The 23,606-nt window shown below is 44.0% G+C and overlaps 1 protein-coding gene across 1 annotated transcript in view; it reads right to left on the reverse strand.

Moving 5' to 3' along the window:
* Positions 1–23,606, reverse strand: part of cdh23 (cadherin-related 23) — a 142,105-nt gene that overhangs the window by 71,030 nt on the left and 47,469 nt on the right. The window contains exons 6-8 of the mRNA XM_068741568.1: positions 17,976–18,170; positions 17,736–17,864; positions 14,449–14,527 (exon numbers count right to left, since the gene is read on the reverse strand). Coding sequence (XP_068597669.1) covers positions 14,449–14,527; positions 17,736–17,864; positions 17,976–18,170 — 403 coding nt within the window. The remainder of the gene's footprint in view (positions 1–14,448; positions 14,528–17,735; positions 17,865–17,975; positions 18,171–23,606) is intronic.

Below are 23,606 nucleotides of genomic sequence, written 5' to 3' on the forward strand. Positions count from 1 at the left end.
CTCTAAGCGGCACTTTGTGGACTGTCTGAAAATGAGTATTGCTCTGGTGCGACATTTTCCACAAATGGATCATTGTTTGCTTTCTATTGCGTTTGATGGGCTGCTGTTTAGATATTGGTGGTATAACACAGATATGGCATGCCGTTCAGGAACATGCATAGCGCCGCAGCCTCGACCCCGTCACGTGACCCGTCAAGTGCCGTATGAAGCCAGAACAGTTTGGCCAGCGAGGGGGCGTGACGAACAGCTGTCGGCACACCAGCCATCACGTGACTTGTCGCGCGTCAGACGGACACCCACAGCATGCATTACATTACAAATACAGTCAAACATCCTGTCTAAGAGGAGCGTTTCAAAAAAGCCCTTGCGGATTTGTTTCAGGGCGTTCATCATCTCCGCATTGAGAACTGGACCTCGAGCTGACTCCATTTATGACACAAGATCGATCTGGCTCCCCGACCGGGAACCGAACAGGCGCAACGGGGGTGTGAGTGCGGAACCCTAACCACTGCACCGCGGCTTCCATATATATATTCCCGTGCACCGAAAAAAGTCTGAATATATATATGAAAATGTCTGAATATATATATGAAAAAGTCTGAATATATATATGAAAATGTCTGAATATATATATGAAAATGTCTGAATATATATTTGAAAATATCCGAATATATATATCAAAATATATATTCCAGAGTTCGGTCCATATTCTCAGACTTTTCATAGTTCGGTCCATATTCTCAGACTTTTCGTATATATATTCCAGAGTTCGGTCCATATTCTCAGACTTTTCATATATATATTCCAGCACTTTTGATATATATATATATAATAAGTTCCTGAACGGCATGCCATACACAGAGAGGCATCCAGACAAGTCAATAAAGGCAGATAAAGGCTGCAGCCAAATGTATAAACATGTTGTGAAATTAGTGGCATTAAAATGATAGACCACATTTTGTAAGATATTCAATCACTTCACTGACAGTATTCAAGCATTTCTGCAAATCACTGCATTCTGGTTATATTCACATTTTAAATACTGTCCCAACTTCCTTGGATTTCCTTCCTTGGATTTTCAAGTCCAACACAATTAAATTTGAAGCGGGGTGGGCCGCACGGAGACACAGTGTTGTTGCCTCACAGTAAGATGTTCTCCCCGGGTCTGCGTGGGTTCTCTCCGGGTTCTCCGGCTTTCTCCCAGCACCAAACACATGCAAATTAGGCAGATTGGTTGCACCAAGTTAACCCTAGGTGTGAGTGTGTGTGAATGATTGTCTGTCCGTGTGTGGCCTTGCGATTGTGGCGGCTTGTCCAGGGTGTACCCCGCCTCTTGCCCTTAGACTGCTGGGATGGGCTCCAAGCACGACCCGCGACCCAGGAACGGACAAAGCGGCTCGGAAGATGAATGAATGAATGAAGGGGTCATTCGTCATTGAGGAAACAACAAATAACAGTCCTGCCTCAAATTCTGAGACAGGAGCTAAAGACAATATGATTTGCGTTTTGACTGATGGACTGCTGCCAGGTGTGGCTGACCTATGCCTCATCTTTGCATTGACTTTGCTACAGTCCAAGCCAAGGAAAGCACTTCAAATGAAGAGTTCTCATTAACAAGCTCAGGTGTGACTGGCCTTTCATTCACTTTAATGATACAGGTCAAAATATTAGTCTGAGACCAGCTCGAGTACGACCCTCATATTTCTTATTCCCTCTCTTCCTTTTCAAACTGCCATCATTCTCATTAACTGTCTCACCTCTCTGACACTCCCTCTCATCTTTTGGCTGCTTAATAATTATACCCAGCAGATGGAGACAACAAATGAAACTACCCACGCGTTGGCCCTCACCTCTCCACAATGAATGTCCCCTCAGCCCTGTACACTTTGCCCGATGCGTCCCACACTCAACTATTTGCAAACATACTTCTTTTCCGTAGGATTCTTTGAGTCTGTTATGTGTTGTATAAAACTTGACGACCCTTTGCAATTATTCATAATAGCAGTTCCTGTTTGAATGTTATCAGAGGCTCAGCCCATCTCGTCCTAATTCACTCATGCCTACTTGTTACATGTCACTCAGCAGCTGACAGGAACCAGACTGTCCTGCCACAAACTATATGCTTAATAGGATAAATCCTTAATAGGATTTTGAACATCCCCCCCCGTTGTGATGTAACAGCGGGGGGTGTGGATGTTCAAAGAGTGCTGCCAGATGTGTTTTAATACTTGATTAGAGAGCTACGCAAACTACGCAGGATTGACTGGATGGTCTAGTTTGGCGGTTTTTGAGTTGGTAATGACCCGAAACCACCAAAATATTAGTGTTGAAACATGGGAAAAGGAAGTGTATAGACAAATAAGACTCGGAAATTCTTGTAATCTATACAGAAAGACAAAATACTTGAGGACTCGGCCAGGATGTCTTGACCAACCCCCGCTTGATTTTATTCACGTTTTACAATAGTAAACTTCTTTTCTCAACAAACTCACAATTTGTTCTGTAAAAGCTGAGCAAATCAAAAACTCCAAGCCCTGATCCTCTTACATGCTTGGATGTATGAGCGTTTTACAATCAAATGCTTTCTGTAATGAAACATCGAAGGGTAAATAAACCTACTGCGTTCTCAAAAACCCTGCATCATCTTGAAAGAAAGTATTCTTCACAGAATTACTCCCTCCATTGGCCTGATTCTTTGTGGGAACCAAAATAAATTCCACTCAAAAATTCACTCAGAAGAATAAAAAAAAAGCATGATGCATCGCATTTATATATATTTTTTCAAATCCTTCGATGGAATAAACAAAGAAGCCGTCATTCATGTTCTCCATTGCCATTTTGTTGATTTGTTCAGAGCCTTGATGGTCTTAATGGTTTTATTCTTCCCTTTTCGCCATCGTGATGGACAACGCTCATCAAGATCAAGCAAAACAAACATCAACAGGGGACTATCTGCTTTAGGACCCCTCCCACCTGCCCAAATCTACGAATTATACAAACATCAAGGAAGGTGATGACGCCACATGTCTTGCCTTATATGTTGTCATCGGCAGAAAGGGACAAACACACAATACCTGTAATCAAACCCTCTGACATCGACACTGCAGCTCACATCTCCTTTGTGCTGTGCTGAAATATGGATTGTGAAAAAAAAAATGCAAGTAACGCATAGAAAACAACCTTCACTGGTCTGTTTTTGATGCAAAGGATCAAATACTACGTGACATCCCGCTAGGGTAGCAGCCCAGTGCAGTCAAGCAGAAACAGGCCTCATACATATCCTGACACAATCGCCAGGGACGCAGGACTCGCAATCAAAGAACTGGGGGCAGCAATGAATGACGAGTTCTGGTTAAAACGTGACATCTGGGACCTCGACCTCGGTCGGCGGATGATGGAGATGAAGAAATCTGACCATCAGTCGCTGGGGGGAAAAAAAAACGACTGCTTGATCAACACAAGTAAAGCACGGCAAACGGAACGTCACTGTCGTCAGGTGAATATTTACTTTACTTTACTTGTTACATGTACGTGTCATGTGTAATGAAATGGGTTCTACATGCCTTCGGTAAGCTCGCCTCTAAATTCACACTCAGAACCTTGAGCCGCCCTATCAGGGATTAAGAATCACTTGCTTTCAGCGAGTTTATATAGCAATAACTGAGGTCAAGACTCCAGAGAAATATGGTCAGACGGTGAGTCTACAGTGCACAACAGGGAGGGTCAACAGATTAACCCCCGCCCGTGTTCCCCCACTCCCTGCTTGCTGCTCTATCATCGCCCTGAATGAAGAGGCGGGAAGCTGGAGGGCAAAGCACACAGAAGGAAAGGCCGGCGGAGGGAGCTGAGGTCCTGGGTAATTAAACTAAATTACTGTAAAAAAAAAGAAGATGGAAAATCTGTCTAATTTTATCTTAACTTCCAATACAAACATGCATTTATACAGATAATGGCTCGATTGATGACATTTTCCCACCCTGCCTTATGGAATTATTATGTCACCATTTCAATTTCCAATCAGTATTTACAGATGCATTAGGGATAGATTTGATGATGTAACGTGAATATAAAAGTAATAAATAATCCTACAATCCTAAGCAGCGTATCGGAAGCATTCGTTTGTCACTATCACCATGGATCACTAGGAAGACTGTCTGCTGCGACAGTCGCTCCTCACCCGGACGGCGGGGCACTCACCAGACACATTAATGCGTGCAAACACACACACACCTGCACGAGTCACGATGAACCTGTGCACGGTGACAGCAGAGCGTCACTTCTTCTCTCTGCGTGCCTCTTTTAAAGAGGTTTTGACTCGTGGCTTCAGGCTTCACAGAACAGCCTTCCAGCTCAGCTCCGCTGTGTGTTGGGTTTGACCAGAGAGACAGACTGAAATTATACAGAGTGACTCCCGGGTCCCACTGAGAGGGCAATATAATCATATTCTAATTGCTGATAGGAAGTGCTCTCAAGTGATCTGCTGGACTGCCATTAGACCCTCGAGGGGGGGGATATAGGGACACAGTTATGTATATGCACACATTTTGCACAAATAAATAGTAACTTTCTATTTACTTTGCATACTTTTATGTGTGTGTGTGTGTGTGTGTGTGTGTGTGTGAGAGAGAGAGAGAGAGAGAGACTAACTGGCAGGATTTGGTTCTATAATGTAACACTGGGGATTAGCCATGTTCCCACATTACTGATAGTACTGGACCGGAAAATGAGAAACCATGGCATGATTTTGTCTAGTGTGGAGAAAATCCACTCACGTCAACCTAAATGCCCATAAGTATACACTCTCATAAAAACTCACAGAAACACTGTGGGGCAAATTGAGGCAGTAGCTTCAATAGCTCGTTCTGCAATTACTGGATAAAAGCAATCCAAATAATTTACCACTTTGAATAATCTTAGCGTTACAAAAGCATAAAGGGGAAAAACATGGGGTGCAGATTTAATTTAGCCTAACAACAAACAGCGTCTGAATTCTTGTGCCGCAAACAATGAAGATCACTCGTTAAAATTCTCTCCTCCACTGACAAAGAGCAAAAGGTTGAGTGCAGGGATGGAGGGGAAAATAAGGGGGGAGAGAGAGTGAGTGTATTAATGTCACAAAAGTGGAACACCTGCATGTGCAGTTATTAAGAGGTGACTTCCCGTGAGGACAGAAAATATCAGGCCTTTGACCTGATGAGTTCAGTCAGACGCGTGACAAGTGGATGACAAATGACCTTCTGTCTGAAAATCCGAGAGTAATCGCCATGACTAAGCCAGTGACAACTGTTTTCTCGAGTTTGAGACAACATCGGGGGGGGTGGAACGTTCTAGAAATGTGATATGGCATGCAGCCAGTGCTCAGAGTCTCGGGGCTAAAATGTCGTTGTTTTTTTGCTCCACAAATTAGTGTCACTTTTGAGGATTAAACCCAGAAGCAAATCATGTCGATGATGAGGTTTTAGTTATTGTCTTCAAACCGCACTCACTTCTGAAGCTAAAACTAACAGCTCCTAAAGAATGAGTCGCTTGTGCATGTGCACGAATGTGATACACACCTCTTACGCTGTGACAGGGACCAGAGTGTATGTATGTAATGTGTGTGAGTCTCATATGGAGTGATAATAGCCCTGTGGGTGTTTTCCCAGTTCACTGACAAGCTGTATTATACTCAATAAAGTAGTTTAAAAAAAAGAAGTTTTTCTTCAACATATGTTCAAGGACAAGTATCCATAGATGAAAGAAATGTTCTTGGTTCTAATTGATCACACATTGATGCTCAGCTTTATCTGTCATCGAGGCCCCTATACTGTACTAACTCATCTTGCTGCATCAGCGACGCCTGGACCCCTAACGTGTCTCTTCAGCTGTCCACAAGCTGGATTTTTGAGGAGGGATGTCCTAAATCCCTAACTGACCAAAATACCTTTGGTAGCAGAATGGCGGTGGTTTGTGGGAAAAAGTACCTCCCTTTAAATAATAATTAAATTACATTAGCATAAATAGTTGTACACCATTTCATTTCCAGTTTATAGTCTAGTTTTATCTTTGAAAAAATCTTTGAGTGCCATTCACGTCTAAAGATGTTTTTTGAAAACTAAACATTCACTGCCAACCCTGACATTGAAATCTACCTCTCTTCAATGGCCGAAAAATGGTAGGAACACAATTTTTATCTTCCTAATGAAAGACGAGACTTTTATCTTCCATTTGGTACATTCTGTGTTTGCATACTCATAATAAAGAGTATTCTGTGGGGCTTGGAATATCGGGAAAAATATGCAAAAACTTGGGCACTCAGCATATAGCTGAGCTGAAAATTTTGGGAGAAGGTGAAAGTAATTGTTTTAGTTTAACATTTTTTTAAATTTCCTTTCAGTCCCATTTATTTAGGACTCCTTCGCAAGTTCCTGCTAGGGATTCATGTATAAGGGCTGTATTGCTAATTAATTTATTCCCAGCGCTAAATGAGAAAAAAACAACTGATTTCACTTTTCTTTCTTCCTCACTTCATGCTTCTTTGAGTTTATTAATAATCTTTTGTAAGTGTGTATGCATTATTTAGGTAAAAATGTTGCTGAGAAATTGCTTACATTGTATTTATTGTTCAATGAAAATGTCAAAGCCCGACAATGCGCTGGCGACTCATTCGGGGTGTACCCCGCCTTTTCACACATTGCAAGCTTGGGATAGGCTCCAGCAACTCAAGTGTCCTGTAAGGCGGAAAAAACGGAGACAAAAAAATAATGAAATGTCAACTAATATTTCTTCAAAGTGGAAAAAAGTATCCAATGGCTCCGACTTCAAAGAAGAAGGAGCGTTAACTCGACTTGACTGCTTGCAGTTTCAGTTTACTCCTGGTAGTGTTAGGGTGCACATGCACAATGAACTTCCCATCAGCCAGCATGGTCAAAGTGTGGCCGGTGGAATACTATGCCAGGTACCTGCTACACAGTTGTGTAAATATGAGCAAAAAGTCCAGTTCTTTGGGCACAAATTAAGGTTCAGGTCAAGTAGTAAATAATGGTCCTGTAATTACATGGAAAGACGTACACCTCGGATTACCTCGGATTTTCAGTTCGTTTTGGCTGCAGATGCTGCAGAAAAAAAACTTAGCTGATTATTAACCTGGTCACAGACAAAAGTATTGATCCCCAGTCTTTGATCTGTTAGCGCAAGGTGCCACCTCTTTTCAACAGAGCATTGTATTGGCAATATACTATTATCTCTGCAATTTGTGTTTGTGAGAAAGAGCGAGTGAAAGCGACATGTGTGAGAATGTTTGTCCGCCTCTAAGAGTCGACTACAATACCTGGGATTCAACTGCCTCTGACATTTTTCTTCTTTTTTTTTTTGTGGTTTGCCAGACAAACAAAATCTGTTTGTGCACATTCTGCACAAAACACCTGCTCGATGGAAGCCAGCAGCAGCAGCAGCAGATGAAATTCAGTTTTACTTCAGGAAATATGTTTGTTTACAAGCAGATAGCTTTGAATATAATTTATTTAAATTCAACAGCATTGTCTTTATCTTGTAAAAAAAAAAAAAATTAAAATTAAACAAGGAGTTCCTTGAATGTTGATATATATGTATGTTAAAGTTTTGTATTTTACATGCTTGTACATGCATTAATGTTTCATGAATTTAATGTTGTCATTGTCAACTTGGTAGGTGCTTGGGATTATTGGAGGTGGGCTAAAAAAAAAAGAATCTTTAATCAGCCGGGATGTGACAGGATATCCCATCAGGTAAACCTTTTGTAGTAGCAGTAACAGTATCATAGCTTAGTGAGGTCTGGCCGTGACTATGAACAGATATACTTCACTGCAGTCAACTGGATTTAAGATTATGTTGTGATCAGTGTCCTGCAGACTTTCCTCCTCCTCTAAGAGATTACACAGTGACAGGCTGCAGAGAGCCTCAGAGCGTCTAATTGAAAACCCAGAGACATCCCAGCGATGGTGCAGCCGCACTAAGAGCTCCCCGCAGAATAACAGGTATTAGCCTTGTCCATATTAGGGCGCGGTGCGCCTTAGGTGGTTTGGAATCAGAGCACCGAGGTGTAGCAGCACATGAGGACGGAGATACGCAGGGGAAGGCAGACGAGGGGAAATAATTGCTTTACTACTTATCAGTCTGTCCAGGTGGGCAATGCTGTGCCGACACCCGTCTGACCTCTGTGCTACAAGGAGTCTGAGAGTCGATGCCCTGCACCCAACAGCATTGTCTCTGACTCCTGGTTTTCAGAAGCTGCCCAGTCAGAGGCCGGAGGAGTCACCATAGACGACGTGTATAGATACACGGCTACATGGACAATGTGCAGCCTGTAGTTGTGCACGTGTAGCCGGGATAGGATAGACAGGATAGACAAAAACGTCAAAATAGTAAAATAATTTCAATTAGATGATTATTCCTCTTGGGTTAATCCAAATTAAAATCCAATGCAGTCAGTCAATGGAACATGAGACCTAGGAGTTGGCTTGTATTTATTTATTTTTATTTTTATTTTATTATAGTTTCCCGACACAATGCAATGAAGAGAATTCATCCGAAAGGAAGAGGAGAGATGGAAACAGGATTAAGATGGGATTAGTTGTGCTCGCTTGCGACAAAAGAGATGGAAACAAGCGCACAGATAAACAGCCAGCTGATACGGAAAGCTTGAGGATGCTTTCATTCCGTGAGATGCTCGGCTTATTTTTATTATTCTGCTTGTTCTTACTCCACCATTACACCAGAGTGGAGAGAGGCTACATAAACTTTACATCCGGGCTTAACTCTTATCCTATCAAACAGCAACACTCTTAGATGAGACTTGTTGGTCTCTCACACCGTCGTAAGAAGATCAAAGCTCTTTTCAAAGAGGTTAGCTTTTACGATTAAGGGGGAGAAGTATATAGAATTATTTTCACGTTCCTTCACAATGATATATTATTTTATTCAAAACTCAAAACTTTTCCTCTTCCTCCATCACTCTGTTTTGTAAAGAGATGGCGGTCTGATTCTTGTACCATTCACAGCACCTTATTGGTCGGTCAGACAACCAATATAACCCTTTCACTCATTGGGAGCAATTAAGGGTATCTTACCCAAGAACACTTCAACAAATAGTCTAATAGTCAAATACTCTGTCGGGGTTGGGGACTGAACCATCGACCTTCTGATACATGGACAACTACTATACCACTCAGGCAGGGGACAGTTGATGACAGGTAAGTGTAGCTCATGTCTCCCACTGGAGTGAGTATTCCGGCCACCGGTGGCGCGCTAATAAAGATGGCTGCGCTCCGAGCCACTTCCTGTCACCATTGTTCTGCTTTCGGCTGGGACTCGGCGTAATTCGTGGCTGGTAGACAATTGCCAAAACACCGTGTGGCCACGTCTAAAGCTACGTCCGGGTGTACAGAGCCATTGAAATGACTGTAGCATTGTTAGCCAATGCTACCATTGGTGCTAAACTGTTATTAGTTATTGTGATCTAAAGCTTTTTTTCAACAAATGAACACATATCAAATTTTGTGCTTCCACAAAGGATCACATAAGAGGAAACTGAACTGAAAAACCAGACCAAAAGGCGGTTAAAATATATTTTTGGAGCAAACTAAACTCTACCTGGATAAACATGAACAAAGAGGTGGTCTATAAGGTCTATACAGAGATGTGGAATCCCAGATGTGTATGTATTTGACGCCCAAGTACGGCGGTACTGCCGATGAACAGTCAGAAAAGATATTGCAAAGAAGAATAATGGATTGATGAAAAATAAACCATAAAATAAAGAAAAAGCAGTCAACAGAAATTACCCAACTGCCTCTCCTAGCTCCGTGTTCCAGGTGAGTGCGCACCTTTCTAACCTCATACACGCACACGCACACGCACACGCACACGCACACGCACACGCACACGCACACGCACACGCACACGCACACGCACACACCCACAGTCACACCCACTCCCAAGCCATACTCACAGTCACCATACGGGGCAGCAGACACACACATGCATACAGTGCTCACCATACCTGTCTTCTACATTGAACATGATATCAAAAGATTTAGACTGTCAAGAAATATCTCAAGTGCCAGGGACAAGAACTGAAAGCAAATGCCCATGACCTTGAAGCCCTGAGGTCGCACTGCATTTAAAGCTTAGTTCATATTCCTGTTTCATCAAAGCTAGCAATGTATCACAACAACAAGTAACTCACTATCAATATGTTTGTTCAAATTTGAAGATTCTACAAATCCTTTCCAGCATAGGGAAGTTCAGAGAGTTGTTGCAGAAGACATTGCGATAAAGTGAACTGATTGGCTTCAGAACATTGCATATCGGTAGACTCAACTTCTCACAAGTATTTGTTCAAAATGGGATCCAAAACTGGAACTGTGAGGGGAAATGTTTTAATTGAATATACCCAGCAGGGACAGGAGCAACGAGTGAAACAATGAATGAACAAGGAGATATCTATTTCACTGAGGCTCAAAAATAGTTACCAGGTCAATGCCTCATAAACCTCCGTGATGTTTGGCTGATCAATGATTTTGTCATTGGCTTGGGTTTCTCAAACAAAACAAAACATTAAAGAAATCCTGAATTCACTGATCCCAAAAAATCTCTCACAACTTAGACTCAGACCAACACGCTTCTCAGAGCTGCTCATTCATTGTGAATATTATTCATTATCTGGCATAAAATGGAAACGATAAACATATTTTATTATTTCATTTTTTTGTTGAAACGCTATTGCAGGTACACATCCCATGGTTACTGATGTTTATAAGCTGGCCCGCAATAATTGCACTGTAAATCAAAATTGAGGCTAGCGGTGGTTTCATCATTAAGTGCTAAATGCACATTCGTTTCACATTAAAAAAGGAAACGTGTGGCACAATTATAGCAGCATCTGCAATGCAATGGTCATTATGTCAACAACTCTGCTGTCATTTTTGATTGTTTGTTTGTTTGTTTGGGCAACAGCAGAATATATCCTTATTGGCCATTGTTTCAAAAAGCCTTCAGACACTTCTGTTTAGCGTAGGGCTTGACTGGAGCATTTGAAGTACAATGAGAGAGTAGGTCAGGCTCTAATAAGGGACCCAGCGCACCCTGGGAAGCAGGGATTTACCATCAGAACCGCCTCCATCATAACAAAGTGCGATCTTTCAGACGCATCAAATCCCAGATTTACCCTCTGATTGGAGCGGAGAGAGGAAATCCTCAACTTGAGTCCCCACAATCGTTAACATAAATCACAGCTGCAATTAAAACCTCGTTTATCTTAATTACTGAACTAATGAGACGAGTCCCGCAGGAGTGAGCTGCACTCTGCGAGGACACTTGGGGGCAAAAAGCGGGGAGGCAAAGGGGAGGGGGGCGTTGTGTAGAGTCACGCTTAAGTCTGCAAACAAGCATGCTCTCACCCTAATCTGACTGAAGCAAGGATGCATGAGTCTGGATAGACAGAGACACGTGCACAACTACACACGAATGGGAACACGCACACACACCAAGCACACGCATGAACGAAGCCTTATCTGACACCTAACCCTCCCACCTTTATCTCCTGGCACGAGCCTCACCCTTCAACTTTCATCATTCATCAAACTTATAATGATGCTATCGACCCTGCAGGCGCCATCTCCATACGTGCTCAGTGCGGCGCTATAACTCTTGATATTGCAACAACTGGGAATGCATTGCGCCACTTAATTAATGTCTTTTTAATGCTCCTCTCCTCCAGAGCTTAACTCAGCCCTTCAGCTTTGCAACAAACACAACACACGGAACAATACAGCATGTGGCGGCAGATTGTAACCGAGACTGAGTAGGTGTGTGTGTGTGCACTGAATGGGAGAAGCGTGGTGGTGGTGAGGCATTGAACGGCTCACACTCGCACTAAAGAACGGATGGTTGGAAATCACGCGCACACACACGCGCACACACACAGGGTCAAATTCCTTCATTCAGCTACGAGGTCAGACAGTGGCTCGGCAGATGGTAGAACAATGAATATCTTCATCATCCAAAATTCCCTCGGTGTGCCAGGGCTTATCAAGCAGGGCCAGCCCTTATCAGCCAGCTGGCAACACCGGAGGCACCAGCGTCCCTCCATCCTGCCCGTCCTGGGCTCCACAGGGGGAATGCAGAGTTTAGAGAATATGGCTGTAATCATAATCACCACACAGAGCAATGATTCTGTTCTGGGAGGGATTATTCATCCACCGGATTGAAACATTGATTGAGGTACAAAATACACAACCTTTGGGGCTGTAAATGCAGTATCGCATTCATGCAGAGACCGGGGAGTCAAAAGATTTAGCCTTTTTGTTTTTTAAAAAGTTAATATGAGCATCAAATTTACAAGGAAAGAGAAATAAAAACAGACACAGACATTCTCAAGTAAAAAAAAAGAATTTTCCTGATAATTTGTTTTAAATTCATGTAAATGAGAGGGTTTCATTGTTGCTACAAATACATATATTTAGGATTTAATTGAATCAAATTTGATAATACTTTTCACAGTCGGGTGATGTTTAGATGGATTATTTGATTTTCACGTCAACGACGTAATAGTTCAGTGATAAATTAAATAGTAAAACAATAATATTCAGCATTTTATCTTTTGACCTCTGCTCCCAGGTTTGACATTGCAACAAAGCAGATGGTCCCACATAAATGCTGCAGCAAGCAAAGCTATGCAACCGGCTGTTCTATCAGTTGAAGTGTGTGAATGCTACGGTTACATTTATCTTCTTCTAATTCAGTTAAATGTTGTCACGTTCAAAGCTTCTGTCCAGAACTTGGGTTCCCATGTGCATCACAGGTGCAGCAGAGACTCACAGAGGAAGCGTCACTGTCCTCGGCCCCTCTGAAGGACCACAGACTCAACTGAAGCAAGAAGAAGTGGCAGGGCAGACACTACAACTCTCACACCACCTGATGTATCTGGGTTTCGTGTCATGTACCTGTTTGGGCTCTCTCACCTGCCGAGGTAGGCAGCAGACATTTCCAAGCAATGTCTAGTAACTTAAATATCCCCAGGCTCCCTTAGAAAAATCACACAATTCTGAAGTTGCTGAGTCGGGAAAGATTTCAGGAATGCCTTCGGCAAATTTTTAATAATTCCTGCCTTTTTGGAAATTCGACAGTGAATGCAACTTTTTTATTGTCAAGGAAAAGAAAATGTTGCTTCTCGGGGGGATTTTTCAAATGATTTTTTTTTTGCCATTTTGCACAACGATTGTGAAAGAATACATCATTTTTCTGATGGTAAAAGTGTGAAAATGTACAAATTTGAGGTATAATCTGCTTATTTACCAAAGATGGGGGATGTCTGTAGACTGCCTTAAAAAAACGATGTTATACATTGTGGAATTACAAGAAAACAGTTATTAGAATTTGAGTTAATTCCTTTGTTCTAATGATGTGCGCTTTTGTTTGAAGAATGGGGAAATGAGATTTATTAAAACAAAAGGTTTGTGGCCAGGCTGACTTCAAATAGTTTATTTTATGATCATCTGGGATGGATGACAATTCAAAAATATCCCAGTTTAGTCATTCAGGAATTCTCTGAAGCAAAAACGGCAAAAGTTTAACAGGTGTCATCGCTTCAAGGTGAAACCACGTAGGCAGTGCTGAGGAGGAAGTGGCTGCTCCTCCCAATGACATCATTTATGCTGCAAGCTAGCCAAAGGGATGCTGATGTTAGTACACAGATAAGGTGAAATAACAAGATAATAATAAGAATGACAACCCTAAATACGGATAAACACCAAGACGTAACTTATTGATCCGTGCCCCGAGGTAGATCTGCTCACTAAGTGTCGACTGAAGTCTGTTTGTGACTTTTTGAGATATCCTTCTGGCAGACAGACAGCGTAACTGGCAGGCACAAACATCGCATCCTTGGCAGGGGTAAGAAAACTCAGTGTAAGAGTATTAAAGCAGAATCAGCGCTATAGCCTTATCAGCATCATGCAAAGTGCAGCTTCATCTCATCTCTAACGTCTGACTCTCAAGGATAGCAACACGAACACTGGTTATCGATTTCGGTGGGAAGCCCGATGTGGCAGTCATTAGTACCGACACTTTATTTCAGGGCATTCGCTCAAACTCCTCGTGTGGCATATCTCATAAAACGAGCGCAGCAACACCAGCGGATCGGGAGATTACCCGTTTCGTTCACGCTGACAAACCCAAAATCCTGTTTTGATGACACAAGCCAACATGTCAATGATGAAACTAATGACTTCTGCACAACGGCAGCAAACAGTCATTAATAAGTGCTTACGGGGGGGAAGCCTGATCACCCATTCCGGGGGGTGCTGCTCCTGCTATTATCGACTGCTGCGCTGGATGAGCCTTGCCTATTATTGCTGTGGGATTATGATAAGGAGCGATCGATTTCTCCTCCCTGTGCTGCGGATGTCAGATCGATGATGTGACTCAGACCTGAGATGATGGTGTAGCCGATGCCTCTCGGTCGGCCAAGATCCTGGTCAATGGCCGTTATCTTCCGCACTTCATAGCCCTGCAGAGACGCACAGAAAACACGCCGTGTGAACTGCATGTCATCACATTTAGAGGATTGTCTCAGGGATTGTCTCCTTTATTCTGGGGTGGTATCACAGCTGTTGGTAAAAAATGCTTTTTTTTTTTAAAGTCAAAACTGAGTTTGTGACATTTATATTACATGCAATGCTGATTTTCAGCTAGAGAGAGGCAATGAATTAGCAAAATCTGTAACGGCAGCAAGCAACATAGATCCAACATATCCCATTCAGGTGCACATCATCCATTGAAGAGCATTGATTGAGTGATTTTCTCACCCGCAAACACACATCTAAGCAATTTTGAAACATTGTATTTCCTGAACATAAAATAAAAATAGAATAAAATGATGAGTTTTATGACACTGAAATCAAGTGTTTTATTGGGGTTTGATCTTTCGATTATTGTTTCAAAACTTTCTGTGGCATCGAAGACCGACCTTTGACAAAATCTAGGTGTGAGAGTAGGACAAAAAATAAATAAAAGGACGAGACAGAACGCTTTGAAAGGTGTTCGATCCGCTGAGCTCCCTCAGCCTCCGTTCCTCAATCAGACATGGTGGCGATACTTAAAAACCCCGCCGATGGCGACACGCTCGCTGTATTCCGCGCCTCCTTCTCCTTCTCCTCCTGCCACCGCAGGCTTCCTCACACCCGAGCAAGCTGCCTCCCATTGATCCGGCAAATTGTGTCTAAGACATGTTTATGCTCCATCGGTGCCAAAGCATCTCCTGTCATTGACCAATTACAGCAGAATCAATTACAAGCCTTTTAGAGACCGATTCACTCGCTGAGAGGGAAACACACACACACACACACACACACATGCACACACCCGCACACACACACACACACACTCACACACACACACACACACACACACACACACTCACACACACACACACACACACGCACACACAGACACAGACACAGACACAGACACTCAGATTTTATGGGCAGACTAAGAGAAAAATGAAAGCGAGTGAAGAGAAGTGATGCTGAAGTAATATGAGCAATCTTCTCAAGCGGTCCACACAAGTGGAATATGTTCAATCAACTGTCAAAGGTACAGCCCCCCCCCCCCCCCCCCCCTGCAAACTTGCACACACACACACACACACACACACACATATATACTTATAGGAAGAAAGACGGCGCATCTCCCCAAACCAAAGCCGACCCCCCTCCATCCTTTCATTTGTAGCTTTACAGTGTATTACCCCCCCATTCCAGCCTCCATTCTCCTTTCCTCCTCATTGATTTGACAGCCAAATTGTGTTTGTCCTAGAGAAGGCTTAGCCGTCAGTCCAGGCAGTGTGGATCCACAGCTCTAACCGGTGAAAACCCTGGACTGCATTTCATGTGAAGGAAATCATTTTCTCCTCCTCTTTGTCAAATTCTCTCTTTGGATGATGGTTTGACTGGCTGGAGAAAAAGGGAAAGACAGATGCAGGGAATCAAACTGGAATGGAGAGAGGCTGGGGCAGAAAGTGTGTGTGTGTGTGTGTGTGTGTGTACGCGCGCCCCTAGACCTTTGAGAAATGACCTATGACAGGGATCCAAGTTCGATTTCCCATTATGAATAAATGTCATGGACCTTGAAAACAGTTGACACTCGTTCCGTGACTGGATGCCTTCGACTGATCACTGCCCGCTGCCTAATGGAAATGACGTGCATGTTAGGAGGGCACAGGAGCGCACTGGGAGTGTGTGTCTGTGTGTGTGTGTGTCAGCAAGGTGACACTGTTGGCCCGTTATCCTGTCCCTATCTGATCTACAACCAAAGGGACTCAATAGCAGCTTTTTGTCGACGGGCGTGATCTCCTCCTACAACAATGCAGTAGAAATGTACACCGCCCCCTACTGCTAGAGGCAGGAGTTACAACATTCCAAGGCCATTATTAATCCCACATCCATTTCCTTTTCCATTTCCACAACCTCAAGCGTCCCGTCTCGAGCCGCTTCATCCAGTTTGCTTTTTCACAGGCGTTGCTGGAGCCTATCCCAGCCGAGAGAGAACATACAAACGCCGCAAAGAAAGGAATCGAACCCGCAACCTTCTTGCTGTGAGGTGACAGCGCTTCCCACTGCGCCACTGTGCTGCCCAGGCCATTATTACTCAGGCTTTAAACTGCTCGGCTGCTGTGATAAATTTTAAATCCACACACGCCAATGTAAACTTTGTAATCCAAAGTAATATCTTTTTTTTTTTCTACTCTGTCAAACTCCCAACTCCTCTCAGTTCATCCAACCATTTTCTCCCCTTCTTTCTACCTCTCTTCAGCCCCCTGTTGTGACCTTCGTAGTGACACTTGATGAATCAGAGAGTCGGGGAGACACTGGGCGTCGACTCCGTCACGCCCCGTTAATATGCATGCAAATGCAGCACTTGACATTTCTGCTATGGCTCATGCTGGGACAAGAGATGTGCAGGAGTCTGGGGGGTGAGTTCGGTGAGTTGGGGTGGGGGGGACTTTCGGAGAGGCAGAATGGACCTGAGTAAGGAAGAGAGCGAGAGCAGGAATGAGGACCGACAGTATTGTGCCCCTGTGTGTAATTCCCTCTCTACGAGGGGGGGGGGCATCAGTAGCCGGACCATTAGCCACCTGGGAGCCGAGTTTAGTGGCCTGAGTCAAGGGAGTGAACATAATTGTGTAGCGGGAACCAGACATTCAGTGTTTCACAAACCTTCTTACAATAAAGACAAAGGTAAGGTCGCGTAGAGACGCCGTTGTTTAGCGGCTCACACAACACACGAGGATGCATGGTGAGATAAATCCTCTCGCCCTCGTGACCTTTTGCTGGAGGCCTCCCATCTCTGAAGCAGGACTGTAAATCTCCCACGGTAATTACACTCTCCAACACCTGCAGCCGTGCATGTAGAGGCCTGAGGCTGAGTTTGGGGTGTGTATGGATTCTTAGGCTCGGGAGTGGCGGTGAGAAGGGAGACATCTTGCCTTGATAATAAGTCAGGCCTCTCTTTTTAAGCAAATTTCCCTCGCGCCTGCTGCAAATGCATCCTGAGTAATGTGTGTGTGCGTGTGTGTGTGGTGAAGAGTTTGTTGGCAGCAGATATGGATGGATGGATGGATAGATCGAAGAGAGAGAACGGTCCCAGTTCCAGGGTTTCACATACAAGCTGAATGACCTTGATGGAAGTGTGAAGCAGGCTGTTAGTATAGTACTGACCAGGGGAACGTCCTCCTTGATGTTGGTACTGTAGGGCAGATTGGTGAACACCGGGTCCATGTCCTGGACATCCGTGATGCTGATTGCCAAATTGGCAAGACGGGAAAGAGGTCTTAATTTGTCTTGATCCTGATAGAAAGAAGGACATCGGTTCAGTATCAGCCTGCGGATTTATCGGAATGATTATGTAGTGTTTGAGGTCATGCAGGGGGGTGGGGGGGGGGGGAATGCATGTCTGACCGTGGCGTTAACAGTGAGCTGGTAGGCTGAGGTTGTCTCGTAGTCCAGGGATCTGATGATTGTCACTGTCCCTCGAGCTCCGTCGATGGAGAAGAAGGGAGAAGGAGGCTGGAAGGAGAAGAGAACGCTGCCTCCTGTTCCCTGGTCTGGATCCGTGGCGTTCACCATGAACACCGATCGGCCCACCGCCGTGTTCTGAAAGACACACACACACACACACATGAACATTGACACTGATTTGGATGATTGAGAAACCATTTCCGTGCCGACACTCATACAGGCTTGTACAGGAATCTTCCAACTGCACTGCTGAAATAGAGACGCCACTTCTGACTGTCATGTGGTTTACACAGGAGCCTTATCTAGCAAGCTACACAAACCACAGAGGACAATTTAATTTAGACATGCTGTTTGAAACACAATGTCCTAGTTGCAACATTAAATTGGAATATTCTTCCCCTGCAGCTACTCAGAGCCATGACTGCACATAACAAGTTATAAAGACAATGATTAACAAAGGGCAAGAGCATTACTGGATATGAAATGGAAAAAAGAGCCAAGTAATAATGGTTAAATATATGTAATATATATATATATATATACATATATGTCTGTGTGTTTATCTTTAATTATTATTGATAAAGTATTGTACAGAATCTGTCTTGACTGAACCCTCCTCCTGTATGCTCAATATCACGAACAGCAACATTAGATAACTTAGAACATTTAAACTACGTGATTAAATATTTCATGTTTCTCTTACGAGTCTAAAAATACTGTCCCAATGACATCAAAAGTTTTTTTTGATAAAGGCTGCGATGAAGCTGTATTATCTCAGTGCGTGGTGGAGTCCTGCAATTTCCCCTTGAACTTCAACAGATAAGGAGATGAGAATAAGCAACGACCTAAATGTTAATTTTCAACTGAATTTTTGTAATTTCATCCTAACTACAGAAACAGTCCCACAAGTATATATATATCCCATGAATATATACTATGAATTCAGACACACAAAACAAAACTGTGACCTCTGACACAGAATCCAAAGCTCATCTGTTTTTGTCTGCTTCATTTTCTTTTGTCTTCAGATAAAAATGATTTCACTCTCGGAAAAGTGCAACTTCAACGGCAGAGGGATTTCCTTTAGCCAGGTAATATTTTTCATGAATACAAGCCTGGTCTGCCTGTGATGCTGCCAAATAGCAAATAAATATCAAGCAGAAGCTGCACAGTTCCGCATCAGAGCAGTGTTTGTCATAGTCACGGCTCATGGCTAGAGAAAAGAGGTGGTTGTGCAAAGAGAGTCTCCCCCCCCCCGGTACAGCAGCGCAGCATGGCTGAGGAACATCCCCATCCATCCTTCCTCTTGTAGATGAGACAACGAGCTGCTTTTCCGCGTTGCGGGTCACGGGAGAACTCTGCACAAATGGGATTCGAACCCGGTACCTTCTTCCTGTGAGGCAACAGCGCTAACCATGTTACCAGGAACAAATGATAACATTTTGGTGATGATCAAGAAGAGATCCTGGATTCTGGATCACTGTTCTGGAACTGTCATGCAAAATGTCTTCTGGATCTGATCCAGTATGAGGTCAGGAAAAAATATTACGGTAAATGTTAACATTGAAACTCCATTAATGGATTTAAAAATCAGTTAAAAATATACATCAACTCTGATTTACTTTTCATGGTTGGTGTATAAAGACACCAAGAACAATTCAGACCCTTTTGGTGATGATCCAGATCACCATGTGGGACGGTGTAAATCTACTTACAAAGGGAATGAGCTGCTTGGTGGAGGTCTGCGATCAACCAACCCAACCCCATATATACATATATACTTTTATCCCTCGTGTGAATGTCAGTCTGTGCAGACACCATGTGTGCGTAGTCTCAAACAAATAGGGGGCCAAATTCTTCACTCTATATATGGTGCTTTTAACTCTTTGGCGAGTTGGTCAGTCTCCAATATTCTGCCGCTCAGAAGTTCATTGATACGATGGAACGATGGTGGATTAGTGCGTCTGAGCGATGGAACAGACTCACTAATCCACTCCCCCACAACAATAACTGACTTCCAATACGCATCTAAGCTGCATCACCCTGATAAATTTATCATGCTTGCCAAGCTGCCTGCTTATAAGAGCACCGGAAACACCTGTCAGAGGTAACCCCCCCCCCCCCACAGCATGCGACATGATGCTGGAGCACAGGCGCATATTAAGTCGATGTGACTCTAGCTAATTATTATTTTTTGCCCTCTCTCCAATTGTTACATATCTGTGTGTGTGTGTGTGTGTGTGCATATGTTGCTAATGAGATCTATTTGTGTGAGATGTGTGTGATATGCCATATTCTGTTCCTCCCCTAAAGCATGCTGGTTTCAATCTCTCCACACGGCAGCCTGCGGAACATTGGTTCTAACGAACGCCATAAGGTGCAGGAAATAACCACACACACACTCAAAGCAGCAAACAAACACGTGTTTTGCGATCGCCCAAATTCGACAATTGCTCAAAGCTATGCTGAGATACAAAGATGATTTAGTTCTCAGCGTTGTGTGTCGCACAGCAAGTGACGATCACGTTCACGCGCTCGTTCTCTGGAAGGCGTTTCAGATCCGAACTGTTTGCATTATGCAGAGTGCCTTTCCATACAATCACAAAAAAAAAAAAATAGAGCAACCTGATTAAATAGTTTACTTGTGATTGTGATCAAGAGCATGGGAAGAACCCCTTTTGTAATCGTCTTCTTCTGCTTTCGGCTTGTCCCGTGAGGGGTCGCCCCAGCAAACCGACCTTCTCCATGTCACCCTGTCCTTTACGTCGCCCTCCCCAACGCCAGCCGCTCTCACGTCCTCCCTCACTGCGTGTATCCTTGCATCTTCTGAATAAAGCGCCAGACATTTAGTCTCCTTAGCCTTTTGCACGTCCACTGGGTCTCAACAGCCTTGCCATCAGGACATTGATTGGATGCGACGTGATGCCAGCTAAAAGTCATTGTGAATATATCCCTGTTTTTGTGATCATATAAAACTATAAATGACCTCTTCACCAACAAGTCCCACAGCAAACGACGGCAAGCAAGTCCCGTTTAACCATGTACCGCTGCATATCCTCGCTGCCTACTCCCTCATGTGCAAAAACCAATTGGTTAGCAGTGACTTCCTGCATATATAGCGTGACAGTAATTTGCAGCTTTTAAATAAAAGAGGGCTACAGGCCTTATGGGAAACAGACTGCTAAGTGGCGAGACAGTCTGAGCGGGATGAAGATAGTTCCCTGCTGCGTCCTATCTGAAGTGCACTGTAGGAATCGCCCTCTCCTCCATCTGAGAGCTAAACGCTGTGGAGGGAGATGATGAGGAGAGCGAGACCATGTGGAGCATGCAGGGGGATAGAGAGATGTACAGGGCAGATAATGCTGACTATCCTGATCGCTTGTTGGCTTATAAATCTAATTTTTTTGTTGTTTATGATCCTCTTTTACTTCGATCATTATTGAAAATGAGGAAGAATGCAGGACACTAGTATAGAAACATCAAGAGTACCCCATGCTGCAGCAGGAATTCCTGCCAAAGTTGGTTCTACGCTGAACTCATTGTTCTATCTCGACACTGAAACATGCACGCTTGTCTGGCACGTTTTATTTTTGTGCTTATGCATTCTCTTATTTCCTATTGCTTAATCCTCCTGGATAGGGTAATGATTCGTCACTAAACATCTGCCGCAAGGCATGCGAGATCATATCAGGGACCCAACTATCACATAGCTGCATCTCTGTTCCGACAAAACTAACAGAAGCTCAGGAAGAAAAGCACGATTTCTAAATGTTGCTGCGTCTCTGCTCTATAGTACGCCGTAGAGCGCTTCTTTCCATGGGCCAAATTCCAGGGTCGACATGACAAGGAGCTTTTTGGGACCCTGGAGAGTCGAGGCCGGCCAGACCTCAGGACTGCATGGCCCAGCTTCTCTCATGGACCTTGAGAGATGACAGAGTCTGAAATCCACTGAGGGCTCGAGCTTAAGTGTAATGGATCCAAAGCGGTGAAATGTCAGCTCTGCCGCCTCCAGGGAGTCCTCGAGGGAGTCGCTGCAGCGAGCAACGAAGGTCTGTCCAACAACAACGTATTCTAAAGTCATGTTTATATCACTCTAGCGATGGAAGAGCCAGGTTCACTCAGAATCAGTGTGAAAGGCAAATTATGCTCAACATAAAAGCCCCAAATTAGTGCACGATTTGCTCCAAAAATGTATGCAAATCACCCCCCAAAAAACAACGTGTGGAATGGAAAAGTAAGTAGCGGGTTAGGGTTAGAGCACCATTTAAGCCATAGTGATGAAAAACAGGATTATTTTGCATTTTAGGCTTTTTTTTGGGGGGGGGGGGGTAAAAGAATGCTCATTATCAGAAAGAAAATATGAACATCTCGCAAAGGTGCTGTAACTGTTTCTCTGTAAGAATGCAAAAAGGATCTCTTCTCTGCACTTCCCCTTGTCTCTGAGGAACAGTAGATGGTTCTTCACCATCTACACAATTCATGCTGTAATTGCGGCATTTCTTTAAACCATTTTTTTTACAGTGTAAAGGATCCCCTCCTGAGCACTGCCGAGTTGCTCTCGAGCAGGGCATCAAACCCCCCCCAAAAGTGGCGACACATGGCTGCCCATCACTCTGCCCTCTCTCCAATGGTTACAGGCCCTTTCTCTGTGTGTGTGTGTGTGTGTGTGTAGATGTGTGTGCGCGCACGCTCCGGCCTGTATGTGTGTGTGATATACTTGGATGTGAAATCAATCACTTCCCATCACATCTAGTTCATATTACGTGAATCTGTTAAGTATGCACTTGATGGCTTCATTGGCTTCTTTAGGCTATTTATAATAACACTGAGTGGTAATATCAGACTAAAGCCTGTCTGAACAGAGCCCTGTATGTCTGAACAGAGCCCTGTATGTCTGAGGAGAGCCCTGTATGTCTGAACAGAGCCCTGTATGTCTGAGCAGAGCCCTGTATGTCTGAGCAGAGCGCTGTATGTCTGAGCAGAGCGCTGTATGTCTGAGCAGAGCCCTGTATGTCTGAGCAGAGCGCTGTATGTCTGAGCAGAGCGCTGTATGTCTGAGCAGAGCGCTGTATGTCTGAGCAGAGCGCTGTATGTCTGAGCAGAGCCCTGTATGTCTGAGCAGAGCGCTGTATGTCTGAGCAGAGCGCTGTATGTCTGAGCAGAGCGCTGTATGTCTGAGCAGAGCGCTGTATGTCTGAGCAGAGCGCTGTATGTCTGAGCAGAGCCCTGTATGTCTGAGCAGAGCCCTGTATGTCTGAGCAGAGCGCTGTATGTCTGAGCAGAGCGCTGTATGTCTGAGCAGAGCCCTGTATGTCTGAACAGAGCCCTGTATGTCTGAGCAGAGCCCTGTATGTCTGAGCAGAGCGCTGTATGTCTGAGCAGAGCCCTGTATGTCTGAGCAGAGCGCTGTATGTTTGAGCAGAGCGCTGTATGTCTGAGCAGAGCGCTGTATGTCTGAACAGAGCGCTGTATGTCTGAACAGAGCCCTGTATCTCTGAACAGAACACTTTATGGCGATGCAGTCCACCATCCCTCAGAAAAACTGAGCAGGAAGGACAGATTGACCAAAAG

The sequence above is a fragment of the Brachionichthys hirsutus genome, chromosome 7, assembly GCF_040956055.1.
Source record: "Brachionichthys hirsutus isolate HB-005 chromosome 7, CSIRO-AGI_Bhir_v1, whole genome shotgun sequence".
NCBI lineage: Eukaryota > Metazoa > Chordata > Actinopteri > Lophiiformes > Brachionichthyidae > Brachionichthys > Brachionichthys hirsutus.